The sequence below is a fragment of the Hemitrygon akajei genome, chromosome 11, assembly GCF_048418815.1.
Source record: "Hemitrygon akajei chromosome 11, sHemAka1.3, whole genome shotgun sequence".
NCBI classification, from domain to species: domain Eukaryota; kingdom Metazoa; phylum Chordata; class Chondrichthyes; order Myliobatiformes; family Dasyatidae; genus Hemitrygon; species Hemitrygon akajei.
This window is the reverse complement of record NC_133134.1, coordinates 30,283,805-30,302,818: the sequence shown is the minus strand read 5'-3', so window position 1 is coordinate 30,302,818 and position 19,014 is coordinate 30,283,805. Positions and strand designations below refer to the sequence as shown.

The 19,014-nt window shown below is 39.1% G+C and overlaps 2 protein-coding genes across 2 annotated transcripts in view; one reads left to right on the top strand and one right to left on the bottom strand.

Moving 5' to 3' along the window:
* The window catches only part of LOC140735450 (uncharacterized), a 31,998-nt gene extending 27,202 nt beyond the window's left edge, over positions 1–4,796 (bottom strand). Inside the window, exons 1-2 of the mRNA XM_073060542.1 lie at positions 4,528–4,796; positions 2,413–2,503 (exon numbers count right to left, since the gene is read on the bottom strand). Of these exons, the coding sequence (XP_072916643.1) occupies positions 2,413–2,503; positions 4,528–4,574 (138 nt within the window). The 5' untranslated portion in view covers positions 4,575–4,796. The remainder of the gene's footprint in view (positions 1–2,412; positions 2,504–4,527) is intronic.
* Positions 4,797–4,897: 101 nt separating this feature from the next.
* coq7 (coenzyme Q7 homolog, ubiquinone (yeast)) lies at positions 4,898–17,086 on the top strand. The gene is made up of 5 exons (XM_073060543.1): positions 4,898–5,274; positions 6,278–6,392; positions 6,819–6,958; positions 8,355–8,423; positions 16,224–17,086. The coding sequence occupies exons 1-5, from the start codon at positions 5,026–5,028 to the stop codon at positions 16,299–16,301; spliced, it is 651 nt and encodes a 216-aa protein (XP_072916644.1). The 5' UTR covers positions 4,898–5,025; the 3' UTR covers positions 16,302–17,086.
* The last annotated feature ends 1,928 nt before the right edge of the window (positions 17,087–19,014 follow it).

Here is a 19,014-nt window from a genome sequence, read left to right as displayed (position 1 = left end):
TCTGGGCTTTTAGCCTTGTGGCGTTCAATGTATTCAGTTGTTCCTCAGCATCATTGACATTCATGTTATTGACAGTTGAGTAGCTTCATCCATTAGTGCTTTTAAACAAAAAGGTATGAGGCACTTTATTCTTCACTTATACTCATGTTCCAGGGTCTCCTATGGAAGAGGATCATATTTGTGATGGGATATTTTTCTTTAGTTAGTTAACTTATTATCCACCACCACTTTTGAAAGCATATGTTGGAATATAGTTTTCTATTGGCCAAAACCCTGCTGTTTTCTCCTTCATCAATAAGAAAGCATTAAATTGTAGCTATACTAAGTTTTTGCCTAATTCTGAGATTTGGCTGGTGCTGTAACTGGCAGTACCTTCCAGATTTCCGGCTGAACTATAGTTCATCTTCTAGCTTAAGGTTGTTGGGAATGTGAGAGTTGTATTAGCCATGGTCATATGGCTGCTGGTAGCAACTAGTATATTCTGGCTGTTTAATTTTTAACTACTTAGATGTGTCCTTACTCTGGCCAATAATACACGATGGCATAATGCAAGATATTCCCAATGAAAAGACAATATTAATCAAATAACTTTGTGGCAATCACTCTTGTTAGTTGCATAATAAAGGCAAATTGGGCAAGGTTAAATGGTTACTCTCTCATGCCAAGTTCCCATCCAGGACGCTTTGTTTTTCGCAAGTTGACAATCTATGTGGTGGTAATTTTGAGACACGCATTAATGATTGTGAGACACACATTTGACACTAAAGTCCTTCTTCCAGAGGAAAAATGTTTTCTCTGTAGGAAATCTGCAGTTTCAATGTTTTCAGGAAGACCAGAACAGAAAGCTAGCAGTTGGCACCTATTACATTGGCTCCTATTACAGATTGGAGCACTGTGTATTCTTGACACTAGCATCTATACATTGTAATAGAAACACATCTACCTAGATTTTAAATACAAGAGATTCTGTAAAGGCTGGAAATACAGAGCAACACATACAAAATGCTGGAGGAATTCAGCAGGTCAAGCAGTATATAGAGAGGAATAGGCATCCGTTAGTCTCGAGAGACCATGGATTTGTGCCTTGGAAGGTTTCCAAGGCGTGGGCCTAGGCAGGGTTATATGGGAGACAGGCAGTTGCCCATGCTGCAAGTCTCCCCTCTCCATGCCACCGATGTTGTCCAAGGGAAGGGCAAGGGCCGATACAGTTTGGCACCAATGTCGTCGCAGAGCAACGTGTGGTTAAGTGCCTTGCTCAAGGACACAACACACTGCCTTAGCTGAGGCTCAAACTAGCGACCTTCAGATCACTAGACCAACGCCTTAACCACTTGGCCATGCGCCAACACAGAGAGGAATAAACAGTCCTGATGAAGGGTATTGGCCTGCAACATCAACTGATTATTCCTCTCTATAGATGCTGCCTGACCTCCTGAGTTCCTCCAGCATTGTGTGTGTGTTTACCTAGATTTTTCTGCAAATATCTTGGACAGTTGTAACTCACTTGAATGGTAATTATGAGAATTGTATTGCTAGCTCATGAACTGTTGCTATCTTATGCACAATACTATCTTGTTAGGTTTCTTTTTTCCTCTGTTGCATAAGTGACATTATCTTTTCTATAATTCCACAAGCTACAATAGTTGTTACTCCTCTCTCATGCAACTCTGATATTACCTAATAAATGCCACATATCTTTAACAGTAAATTGAATTTCAAATTAGGCTAAGCTAGATACACTTCTCTTAACTATTCTGTATGAATTTTAAGTCAAAATAATCTTAACGTACATCTTCAGTGTTAAATTTCAGATTTCAGTCATAAGTTTTATGTAATATTACATTCTTCATCTAAATGCAATATTTCAAATGGCTTTTACACTGAGCAGGAGGCAAAAGAATGCAGATGGGATGGGAAGATCTAAGTACAAGATAAAAGGGATATTTTGGGAAATTATTGAAGCAGAAAAGAAGGTAGCAAGTTGAATGGGTTTAGAAAACATTTTCAAAGGACCGTATTAGGCAAAATAGATTGTAAAGGAGCAGCACAATTTTTTTCTTCTCTCTAACTGTCCTTATTGATGAAATTACTTTGTAAACAGCATAACACCACAGAAATACCGTAGTCTCTTTGTTCATCCATGCCTCCCCCATGCTATCTGCAACTTAAAACCAACTTTTTCTAATAGCTAGAAGAATTAACTCTGTTTTGCTTTCCACAGACACTACTTAATCTGCAGATTGTTTCCAATACATTTTTTATTAGGAATGAAATTGACCTTTGCATCAAACCAACTTAATGTTAAGAGTTCACTAGGATTAAAGAAAATTAAGATATTACCAAGAGAACAACCCACATGGGGCAAGATGTATGTAGATACTTGCATTAAAAAAACTACTTCACAATACTTACAAGTTTACGATTAGAGAAGTGTAAATGAGATGCATCTATTCCAGACAGGTCAAAACCATCTTCTTTTCGTTGGATATCAATATAATATTTTCTGTATGTAATAAAGTTAAAAGATGGTTGTTTGATACTCTACTTATTGAAAACTTTAAATAGCTATAAGCTTTATTTTTTTTAAATTCTGTTTTCCATTAAATTTATAATCTTGTAAATGTATTACAATAAATATATTTTAAATATGGACTCTGTTCTTGTTTATTCAAGAGTTGAAATATATTGCTTTTATAAATAGCAGCAAATGGATCATGTCATTTAATTATATTTCCAATCTGACTCAAAGCTGCTTCATAGTTTGAAATACAAGTTCCTGTGTATTTGCACCAGAAGCACACATAACAGCAAATATCTGGTCTAAAACACTGACCAATCTTGGCCTGATACCAAAATGCTTTAATTGCTTTCATCTTTTATGCTTACATACAATTTCTTACACTTGAACAGAACTTGATTATTCATAGTAGGCAGGTTGTACAGCCATGCAATGATACTATACATAATGAAGCTTTGTACATATATTATATGATCCCAGGGCTGAAATAGCTAACTCGAGAGGGCACAGTTTTAAGGTGCTCGGAAGTAGGTACAGAGGAGATGTCAAGGGGCAAGCTCTTTTTTTTTATATAAACACAGAGGAAGGTGAGTGCATGGAATGGGCTGCCGGCGACAGTGGTGGAGGCAGATACGACAGGGTCTTTTAAGAGACTCCTGGATAGGTTCGTAGAGCTTAGAAAGAAAGAGGGCTATGGGTAACCCAAGGTAATTTCTAAAATAAGTACATGTTCGGCACGGCATTGTATTGTGTGGTAGGTTTTCTATGTTACTATAATCAAATATACATGTAACAGCACTCAAAACACTTTAACTGGTACTTTGTGAGTTAAAATGAATCTGAAAAATTCTCTCCATCCCTACCTGTCCACTATTAAAACATGTTTGATTTCTAATGCATCCTAATTTTTAATTCTTATTTTATGTAAGCTAGGTGTGTTTTCACTGGGACAGAGGAGACAGAGGGGAGACCGAATTGAGATACAAAAATTATTAGGGACCCAGGAAGTTAAATGGAAAGGACATATTACTCTAAGCAAAGGATTTTAGAAAAAGGGCCACAGAAGTAAATCAGTTGGGTAGGAGAATCACAGAGATGAACAGGATTTTTTTTGACAGCCAATGAATTGGAGATAGAGTGGAGTGTGTGACTCATGGAAAACAACTGTACAGCTATACATGGAAAACAGTCTGGTTAAAGAATGAAAAGTAGAGAACATCCAAGAAAAGCATGGCAATTTTGAACTCCTCAAATGAAGCTAGTAGATAATTGACCACTATAAAATTAATTTCAGTTACTTACAGCAGTGTAGCTACCAGATTTGTTTGGATAAAGAAATTATCTGTTCTCCAGTCAGCTATAACATTTTTGTTATTTGCAGCCCCATGAAAAAAACAAATCTCTTCCTTTCTATGATACAGTCCTAGACAATCAAGTGAATGGCAGTTTTATGAGGAAAGAAAAATACATCAAATGCTGGGAATTTAAAATAAAAACCAAAAATGCTGGAAATATCAGGCAAAGCTTGAGAAAAGGTATTATGAAGGGACTGCACAGCAGCACCATTGAAATGTGCTGCCTCTTGACTCCTAGAACTTAAGTTTGATCCTGACTTCTGGTGCTGATATAGAGAGGCTGCTTATTGTCCCCGAGACTCTGTGGGTTTCACCTCAGTGTTCTGGCTTCCTCTCACATCACAAAGATGTGCTGGCTTACAGTTTACTGTTGGCAACCCTAATGTGTTGCACTGAAATAAGTAGGAAACCAGATTATTGGGATTTGCTCTGAGAGCCAACATTGACTCAGCCGTGGTCTGCTCCAATGCAATGAAATACGAAAGATGCTAACCGAACTTGTTTATAGTTAGAATTTATACTGTTCTGCTTTTTGCCAGTCTGCACACAATTTATACTGCTCCCCAATGACAGTAAGAAGCAAATGTTTCAGCTTTTTTCACCAAATAACAAATCTCAGAAAACATCATTAGTGTGTAAATTAAAGTGACTTACATTTTTTTGGCAACTGAATTGATAACATCCTTCGAAGAGACAAACATTTTGCAGACAATGCATTGGCAGCTTGATCAGTTCAGGGAGAACCTCTGTTGTACTGCAGCGATAAAACATCTTCAGTGATGGGCGTCCGGTCTCCATGGCAAACTGGAGAGGCGGGGCAAGAAGCGGCGGATTGATTGACAGTCACAGCATCCCATAAACAGGCAGCTTTGGTGCCGCTAGTCACCAATAGAAAAGGCGGAGGCTGGGTCTTTCAGCCGAGACGAGGGTGGTCGAATTAGTTTTCATCCCCCAAAGAGAAATAAGTATCTATTCTTATAGTACGAAATAAAATGCAACCGGTAACTACTCGTGTTCCTGCAAGATGGTCACTTGTAGTAGGTGTCACCACCGATCTTTGCCCTTTGGTGGAGGCACATGTTGGGTAACCAGTGAATAAAGGACCCCGTGAGATTGGGCCTCGGGGGTGTGTGGAGCCGGGAGTTTGTCTTCATGGAGAGGGTGGCTACTTCTGCTCTGTTGCTGGTCAGAAATGGCAGGCCCGGCTTGCTGCTGCAGCGGCAGAGCGCGGGGGTTTGCTGGGAGGGGATGCGGAGAGCACGCTGTCTGAGCAGCCGGGCTGAAAGGCAGCTGCTGGGGAGGATCATACGAGTGGATCATGCGGGGGAGTACGGAGCGAATCGTATTTATGCGGGCCAGATGGCGGTGTTAGGCAAAACTTCGGTGGGGCCAGTGATCCAGGTTGGTATAAAACAGTGCAGCACAGGAACGGGCCCGTGATGTGGAATTAAGCTAATAATTAAACGCCTAATTATTTAGGCTTACACAGAGGTCTTATCAGTCCATTCTCTGCACATTCGCGTGTCTATCTAAAAGCTTAAACACTTCTGCCTTCACTACCACTCAGCAGTACATTCCGGGCACCCTTCACTGAAACAATCTCCTTTCAATTTATCCCCTCACTTAGGCAAATGAAACAAGCAATTGTACTCCTGGGATTGTATCAAGAATTTCATGTCCTTTTTTGATCTAATCAATCAGTCAAAGCACGTAGTTATTTGGATTGCTTACTCCAATTGTTGCACTAAATCACACATCAATCTCAGCAGCATTTTTGCTACATTTTGTCAAGATTCGCTAAATTTAAATGCACTTTCGAAATCGAGTTTGTACTTCTTTTGTCATAGTTGTCACCTAACCAGCAGATAGTGGAAACAAAAGAAATAGAAGCGAGCTCTTCGCAGCTATTAACTTTTTTCCTGTTCTAAACACCATCCAATCATCTATATGCCCTGCCTAGGTTACGGATGTCTGAAATGTATAGATATTTTATACATATGAATGAGCTCTCATAAATTTTTATTACTTTCAAAAGAGAACCAATCTTGTGTGAGGAAGAATGGTGTAAGCCCTGTTTATATGTAATCTTTCTGCAGTAATTGACACCATTATCTCTTACACACAGATTGCAGGTTTTTCCAACAGGAGGTCACTTAAAGTGAGCTGCTCTGGATAATTGATAAGCAATTGCTCCAATTGATACTTGTACAACAATGCTCTCTTAAACAGTGTAGCATGCACTAATATTTCAAGCCAAACAAAAGTATCCATTGAGCTTTGGTAACATGCAAAATGCTGGAGGAACTGAGCATGCCAAACAAAATATGTATAAACCACACTAGGTTTAGATTTTAGGGAGTCTATATCCTTTGTAAGTTGACTGAAATCAACACTCATTTTACAGCAAATGTGGGATCAAGAAAAGGAACATCTGGAGAAATTCAATGAATTGATGGTTGATCACAGAGTTCGACCAACCCTGCTTATACCTATCTGGAATATTGCAGGATTCATGTTGGGTAAATATTTGTATTTTTCAAAATCACTTACACATTCAATCAATTTACTTTAAATGTTGCAATGAAAACTCACAAGTACATGCAGGATGACTCCAGTGGGTCTTTTCAATGTTCTAATTGGTGTTCTGTAAAAATAACTGCATTTTTTCATTTAGATAATATATAATTGTACAGTTTGACTTCTTGATTTCTTCAGTTGGTCAGATAGCCTATGTTTTGTCATCTGCAGCCTTTTCTCAACAAAGCTGATTATTCCCTATCCAATTCTTTGAATATCCTGATGGTTCAGCATTTGCCTCACTTACAATAAAACAGTAATTTTTCTTGATTCACTGCAACCAATGTGTATATTTCATTTGTGATTGTTGATGTTGAAATGATGTGTGGTTGCTGAGCTGATTATAAATGTTATGTCTCTTTTTACAGGAGCTGGAACAGCTCTTTTAGGAAAGGAGGGTGCCATGGCCTGTACAGTAGCAGTAGAAGAGAGTATATCAAATCATTATAACAATCAGATTAGGACATTAATGGAAGATGATCCAGAAAGACACAAAGAATTACTTGAAGTGAGCATTCTTTTTATTTAAGCAAGAGCTTTATGAGTCTTGATGGTCAGAAATATTTAAATGTATTAACACAGAGCAATAACTTATGAATAATAGTTACCGTTAATATTTCATGATCTGCCCGTCTATGAAACACTGCGTTGTAGATTTCAATCCTTTTGGCATTGTTTGCCAGTGAATTTTTCCTGGAGTCTCCATGAAGTAAATTGAGGAACACCTGCTATCCCTTGTGTTATTGCAAGTTGAAAGAGCAAATACACTGAATAACATTAATTTGAGTAAGTAGTATGATGAGTGCCCATTAATTCAAATCTCAAATGGATACATAAGATAAAAGAACATAAGTCTCATCATAAATTGAAATGAAAAATTGCAAGTCCAATACGGCTTGTTCTTAATAAGACAGGAGTGAAGACATTTATTAAGTACAGTACATCTGTGTGCGTGCTGTGCTACATCTACAATTGTTTCCTGGTATATTTGAGTCACAAATATAATATTCATTTCTGAACATCTTCTCTACCTACCTACTAGGTATGTTCACTATCTCTTTTAAAAATGTAGTATGTTGCATGGATCCAACCAGCACCATGCTGTTCAGTGTTTACCTGGTTTACTCTTTTCATGATTATTTTCCTCATGGTGTTTAAGGTTATTGAAGTAACACAGTCAAAGTGCAGGTTAAACATAGCTGCAGCTAATATTGAGCTTAGAAGCAGTGTAGTTGTGCGAATGTTTCTGCAGAATTACTCAATGGGAACAACAAATTTTTACTACGTCAATCTCAGCATAAACTTGTGCTAAAGAAGTTTTTATTCTCATAAGGTCCTTTGAACTGTTCAGGAGCCACTAAAATGTTTCTTTGTGTAGATGTTGCCCAAGACCTAGGGGGAAGCAGCAATGTAGCACTCTCTGTGTACAGATTTAATGCCCCTGGCTTCATTGTGCTCAATGGGATGATGGGATACATTGAAAAGATATTTTATTGTCAATTGTGATGATGTAATAGTGCTATTGTTTAACTTAAGCTATATAATATTTCTCTTCTATTGCAGGCAGCAAATTTCAATGTAGTTCTGTGTAATTATTATTTTATGAATTACACATGTTTAGAATGTGAAAAATTAGTAGAGGTCATGCTTTCATTTTTCCAAAAATACATAGTTTTACGTCAGAGAATCAAGAAGATGTACTGTGTATGTATTGCAGTCAAATTCAAACATTCTTATTCCAAACTTGAGCACAAACTTAATAGACCACTGGTAGAGGAGTTGTAATAGTATAAATATTTAATTTGGCTCATTTGTGGCTTTAAGTTATTCAATAAAATGATATTTAGTCTCAAAATATATTATCTTAATACCATTATCAAAGATTTCCCCTACTTTCGTCTCAGGTTTTGAAGAAGTTCAGAGATGAAGAACTGGAACATCATGACACTGGGTTAGCCCATGATGCAGAAATGGTAAGCTGTTAGCTGATGGAAATTGAATTTTGAATTCAATTGAATTATGACAAATTATGGTGCAGTAGTTTATTTCTCATGGTCTCAGCATATGATTTAACTCCAGATAAATAAACTTGAGAGGGGGCAATATCAAAGGATAAATACTCCCCTGCAGTGACTGAAAGAAATAGGACTTAGTACCTGGGGTAATGGTCCAACACATTTTGGTGATTAGTTGAAAAGCTATATTTCTATCTTTGGTGCATTGGTACCCACTCTGATGCTGGGTGACCTAAGTGTGGGGAATGAAAAGAGTCAATCATTGTAGTAAAATGTCTTATTTTTAAAACTCAAACTATCTTGAAACCAATATCCACCTGTCTTCATTGCTGACTTTAACAGTGACAGGAGCTCAGTCTACTTGAGGCAGTATACTACAACAGCCTGATGCTGATAGTGATTGGATATGGAAAACAGAGTTGCTGCTTTATGGGGATCTAGCATCAGACCATATAGAGTTTCTGACATCAAGTGAAAGCAGTGTTCCTCTGGAAGCCTTTCAAATCATAGAATAACATTGGTTATTGAAAGTCCTTGAAAGTGAGTCCATAGGTTGTGGCAGCAGCTCAGTAATGAGGAAAGTGAAGTTGAGTGAAGTTATCACCTCTGGTTCAAGACCTGATGGTTGAGGGAATAACATTGACAGGAAGCGATCGCGATTGAAAATAAAGTGGAAATAATAAAGCGTTTGGAAAGAGGTGAAACGCCATTGGTCATTGGAAAAGAGTTAGGCTACAGTCAGTCAACGATCGGAACAATTTTAAAGGATAACAAAGTGAGAATAATGGAGCATTTGAAAGGCGCTGCCCTGATGAAAGCTACAATTATTACTAAGCAACGCAGTTGTTTAATTATTGGAATACATACGTTTCTTAAGTGTTGTATGCATAGAAAGGTAAAATATAAGACAAACGTTCGACTAACTGACGCTAAATAATACCGGATGTACTTGTTCTGACTTCCGTACAAATCCAACTTACAGACGGACAATGAGGAAAATGAAGTTGAGTGAAGTTATCACCTCTGGTTCAAGAGCCTGATGGTTGAGGGGTAAAAACTGTTCCTCAACCCGGTGTTGCAGGTCCTGAGGCTACTGTACCTTTTTCCGGATTGCAGCAGTGAGAAGAGAGCACTAGATGGTGGGGGTCTTTGATGATGGATGCTGCTTTCCTGCAGCAGTGCTCCGTGCAGATGTGCTCAGTGGTGGGGAGGTTCTTATCCATGATGGACTAGAACATATCCATCTGTAAGCTTTTTCGTCCAAGGGCATTGGTGTTCCCATTACCAGGCCATGATGCAACCTGTCAATATCCTCTCCACTGTGAAGTTTATCAAGGTTTTAAATGACATGCCAAATCTTTGCAAACTTCTAAGAAAGTAGAGGCGTTACCATGCTTTTTTCGTAATGGCACTTACCTGCTGGACTGAGGACAGGTCCTCTGAAATTATAACACGAGGAATTTAAAGTTGCTGATCCTCTCCACCTCTGATCCCCTGATGAGGACTGGCTCATGGACTTCCGGTTTTCTCCTCCTGAAGTCAATAATCATCTCCTTGGTCTTGCTGACATTGACTGAGAGATGGTTGTTGTTGTAATGTGAGTATTATTAAAAGTAATCTATTGATAACAAGAGGCGGGTTTCCGGGGTTGGCGGGGTTTTTACTTCCGCTCTTTTTACTCCTGGTAGGCATTGTATATAGTTCCTCCAGCCATGCCGCACGAGGTACCTGAAAGCCTCTGTATTGTAAATATCATTTGCCGTCCCAGATAAAGATGTTCTTTTGGCCATAAAATTGTCAAGTGGTCTTTTGTAAAGTAGAAGTTACCACAGTTGTGATACCACTCATCCAGATTTTCAGTCTAGCCTCTTATGTGCTGATTCATTTGATTTGGCCAATGACAGTGGTGTCATCAGGAAACTTCAGTATGGCATTGGAGCTGTACTTAGCCTCACAGTCATAAGTATAAAGCAAGTAGAGCAGGGGACTAAGCACCCAGCTTTGTGGTGCATCTGTGTTGATGGCGATTGTGGAGGAGATATTGTTGCCAATCTGAATTTACAGAGGTTTGCAAGTGAGTAAATCAAAGATCCATTGCACAAGGAAGTTTTGAGGCCTAGGTCTTGAAACTTATTGATTAGTTTTGAGGGGCTGATGGTATTGAATACTGAGCTGTAGTCAGTGAAGAACATCCTGATGTATGCATTTTGCTGTCCAAATTTTCCAGTATTGAGTGAAGAGCCAATACAGTAGTATCTGCTGATGACCTGTTGTGACAGTAGGCAATTTGGAGTGGATCCAAGTCGCTTTTTGGGCAGGAGTTGATATATTTTGTCAGAGGTTGTCAGCAACCTCTCAGAGCACTTCATCACAGTAGATGTAAGTGATACTGGACAGGTTATCATGTTCTTCTTAGGCACCTTATAATTGAAGCCTTCTTGAAGCAAGCATGTACCTCAGACTGTTGCAGTGTGACGTTAAAAATATTGTTGAACACTCCAGCCAGTTGATCAGCACAGGTCTTCAGTGCCCAGCCAGGTACCCTGTCTGTGCAGATGCTTTCCGTGGGTTCACCCTCCTCAAGAACGCTCTGATGTCAGCCTCAGAGATTGAAATCACAGGGTCAACAGGAGCTGTGGGAGTTTGTAAAGGTTCCTCCATGTTTTGATGGTCAAAGCAAGCATAAAGGGCATTGAGATCTGGGAGTGAAGACTTGTTGTGGCCTATGTCACTTGGTTTCACTTTGCAGGAGATGATGGTATTCAAGTCCTGCCACAGCTGTCAAGCCTTCTTCAGTGAAGCCTGTCAAGCCTGTCAAGCCTTCTTCAGTTCCAAAATTGGCATTTCACATGTGAGATGGCTTTCTGAGATAGTACCTGGACCCTTTGTATTTAACTTGGTCAACAGACCTGAATGCCCCTTCAGTCTTCTGGTTAGGGAAGACTGAATGATTTTGTGGGGACACACTCATCTACGACTGTTTTTTCTAAAGTTCTTGACTCGTTTAGGCCCTCTGATGAGTCCTTGAATTTGGCACAGTCCATCGATGAGAAGCAATCCCATAGCTGCTTCTGTACCTCCCATGACCAACTCTTTGTTGCCTTTATCTCTGTAGCCTCTGCTTGCATGCAGGTAGGAGAAGAACAGCTAAGGGATCAGATTTTCAGAAATGCAGTCCAAGCACGGAATGGTAGGCATTTCTAATTGTACTTTAATAATGGTTGAAAGTGTTGGGGTCCCAGGTGCTGCAGTTGATATGTTGATGATAATTGAGTAGGGATTTCTTCAAACAAGCCTGATTGAAGTCCCCGACAGTGGCATCAGGCTAGGCTGCTTCATGTTTCCTGATGGTGACACTTAATGTCTCAAGTGCCTGCTTAACATCAGCCTTGGTGATAAGTAAACTGCGATCAGAATCACAGAGTACTCCCTTGGTAAGTAGAACGGTCAGCATGTAATCATTAAATGGTTGAGGGAACAAGAGTGTGACAAGACCACCATGCCTGAGCAACACAAAAATTTTATCAGGAAACACAGATTTCAGGATATATGTGATTTGCCTTCGCCTACTCAACAGTCTGGTCCATCCAGTGTTGGAGAAGCCCTCAGGTCTTAACAACGTATCCAGCATTTGCAGAGTGAGCTACATCTCCGTGAAACACAGAACACAGCAATTTCTCATTTTCCACTGATGTAACAATCTTGCCTTTATGTCCTCAATCTTGTTCAGCAACTGTACATTTGCTAACAAGATGGTGGGTAGAGGAAGTTTCATGCCCTAGTGCTTTGATCTGACTTAGAGTCCTCCTGTCCTCTCACTGTTTCAGCTGTATCGATGTACCTTCAATTGCTTAAAGGTGCTATACCTGTATGCTTGTGGGTTAAGTCCACCGAGTCCTTCTGAAGACTGATCATGAAATTGCTAGTTCATTATGACGGTTCAAAATTACATTACTTAAAGGGAAATTACAGTCTGTAGATTGAAGTGAGAGTAGTTCAAAAGAAATATACTTAGAAGTTTTGTAAGCTGCCCGCATACCGTCCGTCACCATGGTTCACCAGTGCCATCTTGCAAAGGACTGTGTTTGTGTTTGAGCTGATTGAAAGGGATCACTAGCAGGGATGATGGCAGAATGGCAGTGGCTGAGGATTCAGGGAGCAATTCAGAAGGTGCAGTATAGATACATCCCAAAGATATAAAAACACAGTCGACCCTCCTTATCCATGGGGGATTGGTTCCGAGATCCCCCCCCGCGGATACCAAAAAACGCGGATGCTCAAGTCCCTTATTTAACATGCTCAGTGTGGTGGTCATTAGGACCTGGCGGTGCAGCTCTCAATCTACAGTGTTTCTGTTCATGAACATAATCACGATCACAATTGAAAATAAGGTGGAAATAATAAAGTGATCGTAAAGAGGTGAAACGCCATCTGTCATTGGAAAAACGTTAGGCTACAGTCGGTCAGCGATCGCAACAATTTTAATGGAGCATGTGAAAGGCACTGCTCCAATGAAAGCTACAATTATTACTAAGCAACACTGGTTTAATTATTGAAATACGTATGTTTCTTAAGTGTTTTATATGCATAGAAAGATAAAATATGTACTATATACTAAGAAAAACGTTTGACTAACTGATGCTAAATAATACCGGATGTACCTGTTCCGACTTCAAATCCGACTTAAAGACAGACTCAGGAATGGAACTCATTCATAACCCGGGGACTGCCTGTACTTAAGTCATTTCTAGATTACTTATAATACCTAATACAATGTAAATGCTATATAAATAGTTGTTATACTGTATGGTTTAGGGAATAATGACAAGAAAAAATAGTCAAACAACGAGTGCTGAAGAGAGAACTTCCGGATTTTCCCGATCCGCGGTTGGTTGAATCCACGGATAAGGAGGGCCAACTGTATTCTAAAGGGAGGGTGAGGCAACCGTGGCTGACAAGGGAATGCAAAGACAGCATAAAGGCAAAGAGGACTTACAGCAAAAATTAGTGGGAATTTAGAGGATTAGGAAGCTTTCAAAAACCAACAGAGACATCTAAAAAAATCCATAAAGCAAGAAAAAGATGAAATATGAAGGTAAGCTACTCGACATAAGAGAGGATACCAAAAGATTTTTCAGATATATAAAATGTAAAAGGGGCGAGAGTGGATATCAGAACACTGGAAATGACCCTGGATAAGTAGTAATGGTGGACACAGCAGTGGCAGGTGAACTTTGTGTCAGTTTTCACTGTAGAAGTCAATAGCAGTACCAGACATCCAAGTGTGTCAGGGTGCAGTATTTGGTATTACTGAGAGAAGGTGCTTGAGAAACAGAAAGGTTTGAAGGTAGATAAGTTACCTAGACCAGATGGACTACACTCCAGGGTTCTGAAAGAGGTAGCTGAAGAGATTGTGGACGTATTAGTAATGATCTTTCAAGAATCACTAGATTCTGAAATTGTTCTGGAGGATTGGAAAATTATAGATGTCATAAACAGAAGAGATTCTGCAGATGCTGTAAATCCAGAGCAACATACACAATGCTGGAGGAACTCTGCAGGTCAGGCAGCATCTATAGAAATGAATAAATAATCAACATTTTGGCCCAAGGTGCTTCTTCAGGACTGGAAAAGAAGGGGAAAGATACCAGAATAAAAAGGCAGGGGAAGGGGGAGGAGAAGTAGCTAGAAGATGATGGATGAAGCCAGGTGGGTGGGAAAGGTAAAGGCCTGCTTTAGAAGGAATCTCATAGGAAAGGAGAATGGACCATGGGAGGAGGAGGGAAGGGCATCAAGGAGAGGTTATAGGCCGCTGAGGAGAAGAGGTAAGAGGCCAGAATGGGGAATGACGGAAGGGGGAAGGGAAAGAAAAAATACCAGAAGGAGAAATTGATTTTCATGCCATGGGGTTGGAGGTTATCCAGATGGAGTATGAGGTGTTACTTCTCAATCCTGAAGCTCAAAGTTGATAGGTTCTTGATTAGTCAGGGTGCCAAAGGTTACAGAGAGAGGGCAGAAGAATGGAGTTCGGAGGGACAATAGATGAGCCATGATGGAATGGCGAAGCAAGTTGATGGGCCAAATGGCCTAATTCTGCATTCCATGTCTTATGGTTTAATGGTCTTATGGATCACAACACAACAGCAGATTTTTCTCAGTTTGCCGTCAAATGGATTTGTGCTTAATAGGATAAGTTTGAAAACTCCTGAGCTTCTGAATTGAGCAAGTTTCAGAATGAGGTTTAATATCACTGGTATATGTTGTGAAATTTGTTGTCTTTGCAGCATCAGTACAATGCAGTACATAATAATGGGAAAAAAGCTGAATTGCAGTGTGTGTATATATATATATATATATATATATATATATATATATATTTAAATAAGTACTGCAAGATAGGAATTTTTAAAAATAGTGACGTAGTGTTAATTGGTTCAGTGTCCATTCAGGAATCAGATGGCAGAAGGAAAGAAGCGGTTCCTGAATTGTTGTGTCTGTGCTTTCAGGCTTCTGTACCCTCTTCCTGATGGTAGCAATGAGAACAAGCCATGACATGGTGATGGGTGTCTTTAATGATGGATGCCGCCTTTTTGAGGCATCACTCTTTGAAGATGTCCTGGATACTATGGAGGCTAGTGCCCATGACGGGGCTGGCTAGGTTTACAAATCTCTGCAGCCTATTTTAATCCTGTGCAGTAGCACCACCCCCAATATGAGACAGTGATACAGCTAGATAGAATGGAAATTTGCCAGTGTTTTTGGTTGCATACCAAATCTCCTCAAACTCCTAATGAAATATAGCTGCCTCTGTGCCTACTTTGTAGCTGCATCAATATGTTGCATTCAGATTAGATCCTCAGCGCTATTAACATGCAGGAACTTGGAATTGCTCACTCTTTCCATCTCTGATTCCTCTATGAGGACTGCTGTGTGTTCCCTCACCCTACCCTTTCTGAAGTCCACAATCAGTTCTTTGGTCTTTTGCTGCGACACTGTTCAGCTAGCTGATGTATCTCGCTCCCATACAGCTTCTCGTCACCATCTGAAATTATGCCAACAATAGATGTATTGTCAGCAAATTTATAGATGGCATTTGAGCTGTCCCTAGCCACACAGTCATGGGTGTAGAGAGAGTTTAGCAGTGGGTTAAGCAAACATCATTGAGGTGCACATTCTGTCATTGTCATCAGAGCTTACAAACCTTAACAGTAGCTGACCATGACAAATTGGCCTCAACTACTGACAATACTTTTTGTAGTGGAGTCTCCTATTTCCTGAGCTACATCAACATTACCCTGCCATTTCTATGGACGATGCAACGTGAAGAAATAAGGTTACTTCGATCCACTAGATAGAGCTCTTGGAGTCTGAATCTTATGGGATCCTGTCAGAACAATGTGACCTCTTGATGATTCTGGGGTATGTTAAAAATGTAAGAAACGAGTGATTTGTTAATTTCAATCGAAAGGCAAATCATACTGGGCAGCTTGACAAGTTGTGGTGCTGCAAACATTTGAGCAATTAGAGACTATTTGGCACCCATACCCGCAGTATCAGAAACACATTTTTATGTGTGTCCACAGCCTGTAGTATACCTGTGTTTATGAAGGTAAGGCAGTACCACAGAATATACATATAGCTCTCAATTGAAGATGAAGACTGACAAAGTAGGTGAACTGATAAAATGATGTACAGTAGATCTGTAGAATTTGTATATATGCCCATTTTGACTCATCTTCAAAATTCTGTTTTTTTTAGGCACCAGCTTATTCATTATTGAAGAATGTAATACAAGTTGGATGCAAGGCTGCCATCTATATATCTGAACGGATTTAAACACTTCCTCCATAAAATCAGTGCTTCTCTGTACAGTCCATGATATAAATTATCAATACATAAATAGTAATACATAAATATCAATAATTCTGCATTCTTTTGCATCATAGAGGTAAATGTCTCTATGCAGGTTTTTCCCTTGGTGGTTATTTTCCTGCATCACTGCCACCTCATGATTAATTGGGCTTGTGAGAAATGCCTCTTGTTGCCTTAGTTTTGAGGAAGTATCTGATCATTTCACCAGAGCTCCATAAAATTGTAAATGGAACTAAAGCTCTGGAGAGATATGTCTGTGCTCCCACTGAATCAGCTATAGTTTTCTTCCATGATTATTCATAAGTAGTTCAGAGGTAGGGGTTTTGTCCTGTGTGAGACTTGGCCCAAGCTGGACAGAGGGTTAGGCAATTATGTTTATAAAAAAGTTAAAAAATCATCAAGAAATTTTAAACCACTTGTTTAGTAATCCCCGGTCATGATTTCTACTACTGGCTGTCCTTCCATGGAAATGGTTCTTGGGGGAAGGATTGAAGGACACCTTGAAGCCCTGCCTGTTTAAAAAAAAGTATCATTTCAACATCAGTAGGATTTATTAAAGAGAATAAAACATTGTACACTTAATTTTCGTTTGTTAATGATTCTATGAAACTTAACAATTAAGATTTGTAAAAGTTTGTATTTTTTGAGACCTGGATTTAAATGTTTAATTCTTAAGCAGTTATTTAATATTTTATTGTGTCTTTAAGAAAATGTATATTTGAGAATATATTAAAAAGTGCTTCCTGATATCTTTCGTCTAATTTTAAAATCTCTGCATGCATTTCCAAGCCTTATCTGCTGGGGTCAGTATGCAACAAATTAAATAGAAAGGTTCCCGTTTGGTCTGTATTTGAATACTGTAACCTTACCATTACATTTTCGTTTAACAACATCCCTCTTCCAGCTGTTTACTTATTTCTGTTCCCACTGGTAACTATATTTAACAGCAACCCAAATGATATATAAATTATTTAAAAATGTATTCGTATGACTGAGTTGAAATCAAAATATCTATGTTTACTGATGGTACAGAACTATGTGTCAGTGTGGGTTTTGACTAGGATGCAGAGAGGCATTTATACAGGTTTTCAGCTAAACTGGCACACTCAGGACTTTGGTGTTGGACTATCAGCTGTTATTCCTATTCAAACTCCAAAACACCCTGAATTCAGTTTCTTCTTTTAGATAAAACACCACAGAATAATAAATTCTCCTGAGACCTCAATAAGTTTAAAGGGAATTCAGCAAACAAAAGTCTAGTACATTTTGAGAGAGTACTGTATCAGTGAGAGAACGTTTTAAGTCTTAAAGGGACTATAGGAACCAGATAATAAACCATCTTTATTTCTGGATAGTGGATCAGGATTTTACTATAGTCAAGTAGATATGACACTGAAAACAATAAAAGGAACACTTTCGAAAGAAGTTTGCTCTGCTTCCTAATAGAATTGTCTTCCATTTTTCCCTGCTTCAGCACTAATTTTACATATTTTGATGACCCTCCCTTCAATATCTGACTTAATTAAGAGAAAGGGAGAAGGCAAATCCCGAGGTGATTGCAAATTCATTGATGAGTAATGAGATACTGAAAGATGCTTTGGAAATATGGACAAAGATAAAGATTGTAAATTTGTTAAAAGGAAAGAGTGTTCAAGGTGAACTGGTTGCAACAGCAATTTTGGTAAACAAAAAAAAATCAAAATGCAGCTGCTTAGCCACTATCGTATATCATTCTTTAGAGAGCAATGCAACTTAACGGGGTCTGTCTGAGCTTTCAAAGGGAAATTGAAGAGATGCTAAGTAACGCTGTTGTGAAGGCATAATAAATTATATTTCAATCTACAATTGAAAGTGCTGAAGGACTGGAGAGTGATACTGATTTACAGAAAACCAGGCTCAGCAAATTCAATTATAGACCAGTTATTTTTATAATCTGAGGTCCAAAGTGTTACTGAATCCTTAAATTAAGAAGTTACTAACATAATTCAAAAAACAGTTGACATGAATTTCAGAAAGCAAGTTTATACTGGACAAAACCTCACAGATACAATTATAATGTCATAAAGCCAGTTAGAGAGGTACTTAGAAAAGAATAGTGGGATATGGGCTTAATACAGGCAAATGGAATTAACTTGGAAAGGTATTACGGTTGATGTGAATGAGATAGGCCGGGGGCCCATTTCTGTGCTGTACAGTTCTATGCTTCTATGATGGAGACTACACAGAAGACTTGGAGAACATTAAAGGATATGGAATTTAAAGATAGAAAACAGAAACTCTCTTCAAAGGACAAAAATGGGAGGAATGAATGGCAGTTTTCAAGAAGAGTTTGGAATTTTTGGTGGTATCCCACAGAGTTCTCAGAAAATTTTTGCAAGAAATAAGATTAAAATAGAGGGAAAAAAAACAATTACAGTAGATTTTTGTGTGGCATCCGTCAGTCTCAATAGACCATGGATCTGTGCCTGGAGTTTCCAGGGCGCAGGCCTGGGCAGGGTTGTATGGGAGACCAACAGTTGCCCATGCTGCAGGCCTTCCCCTCTCCACGCCACCGATGTTGTCCAAGGGAAGGGCAGTAGGACCCATGCAGCTTGGCACCAGTGACATCGCAGAGCAATGTGTTAAGTGCCTTGCTCAAGGACACTAACACACTGCCTCAGCTGAGGCTCGAACCAGT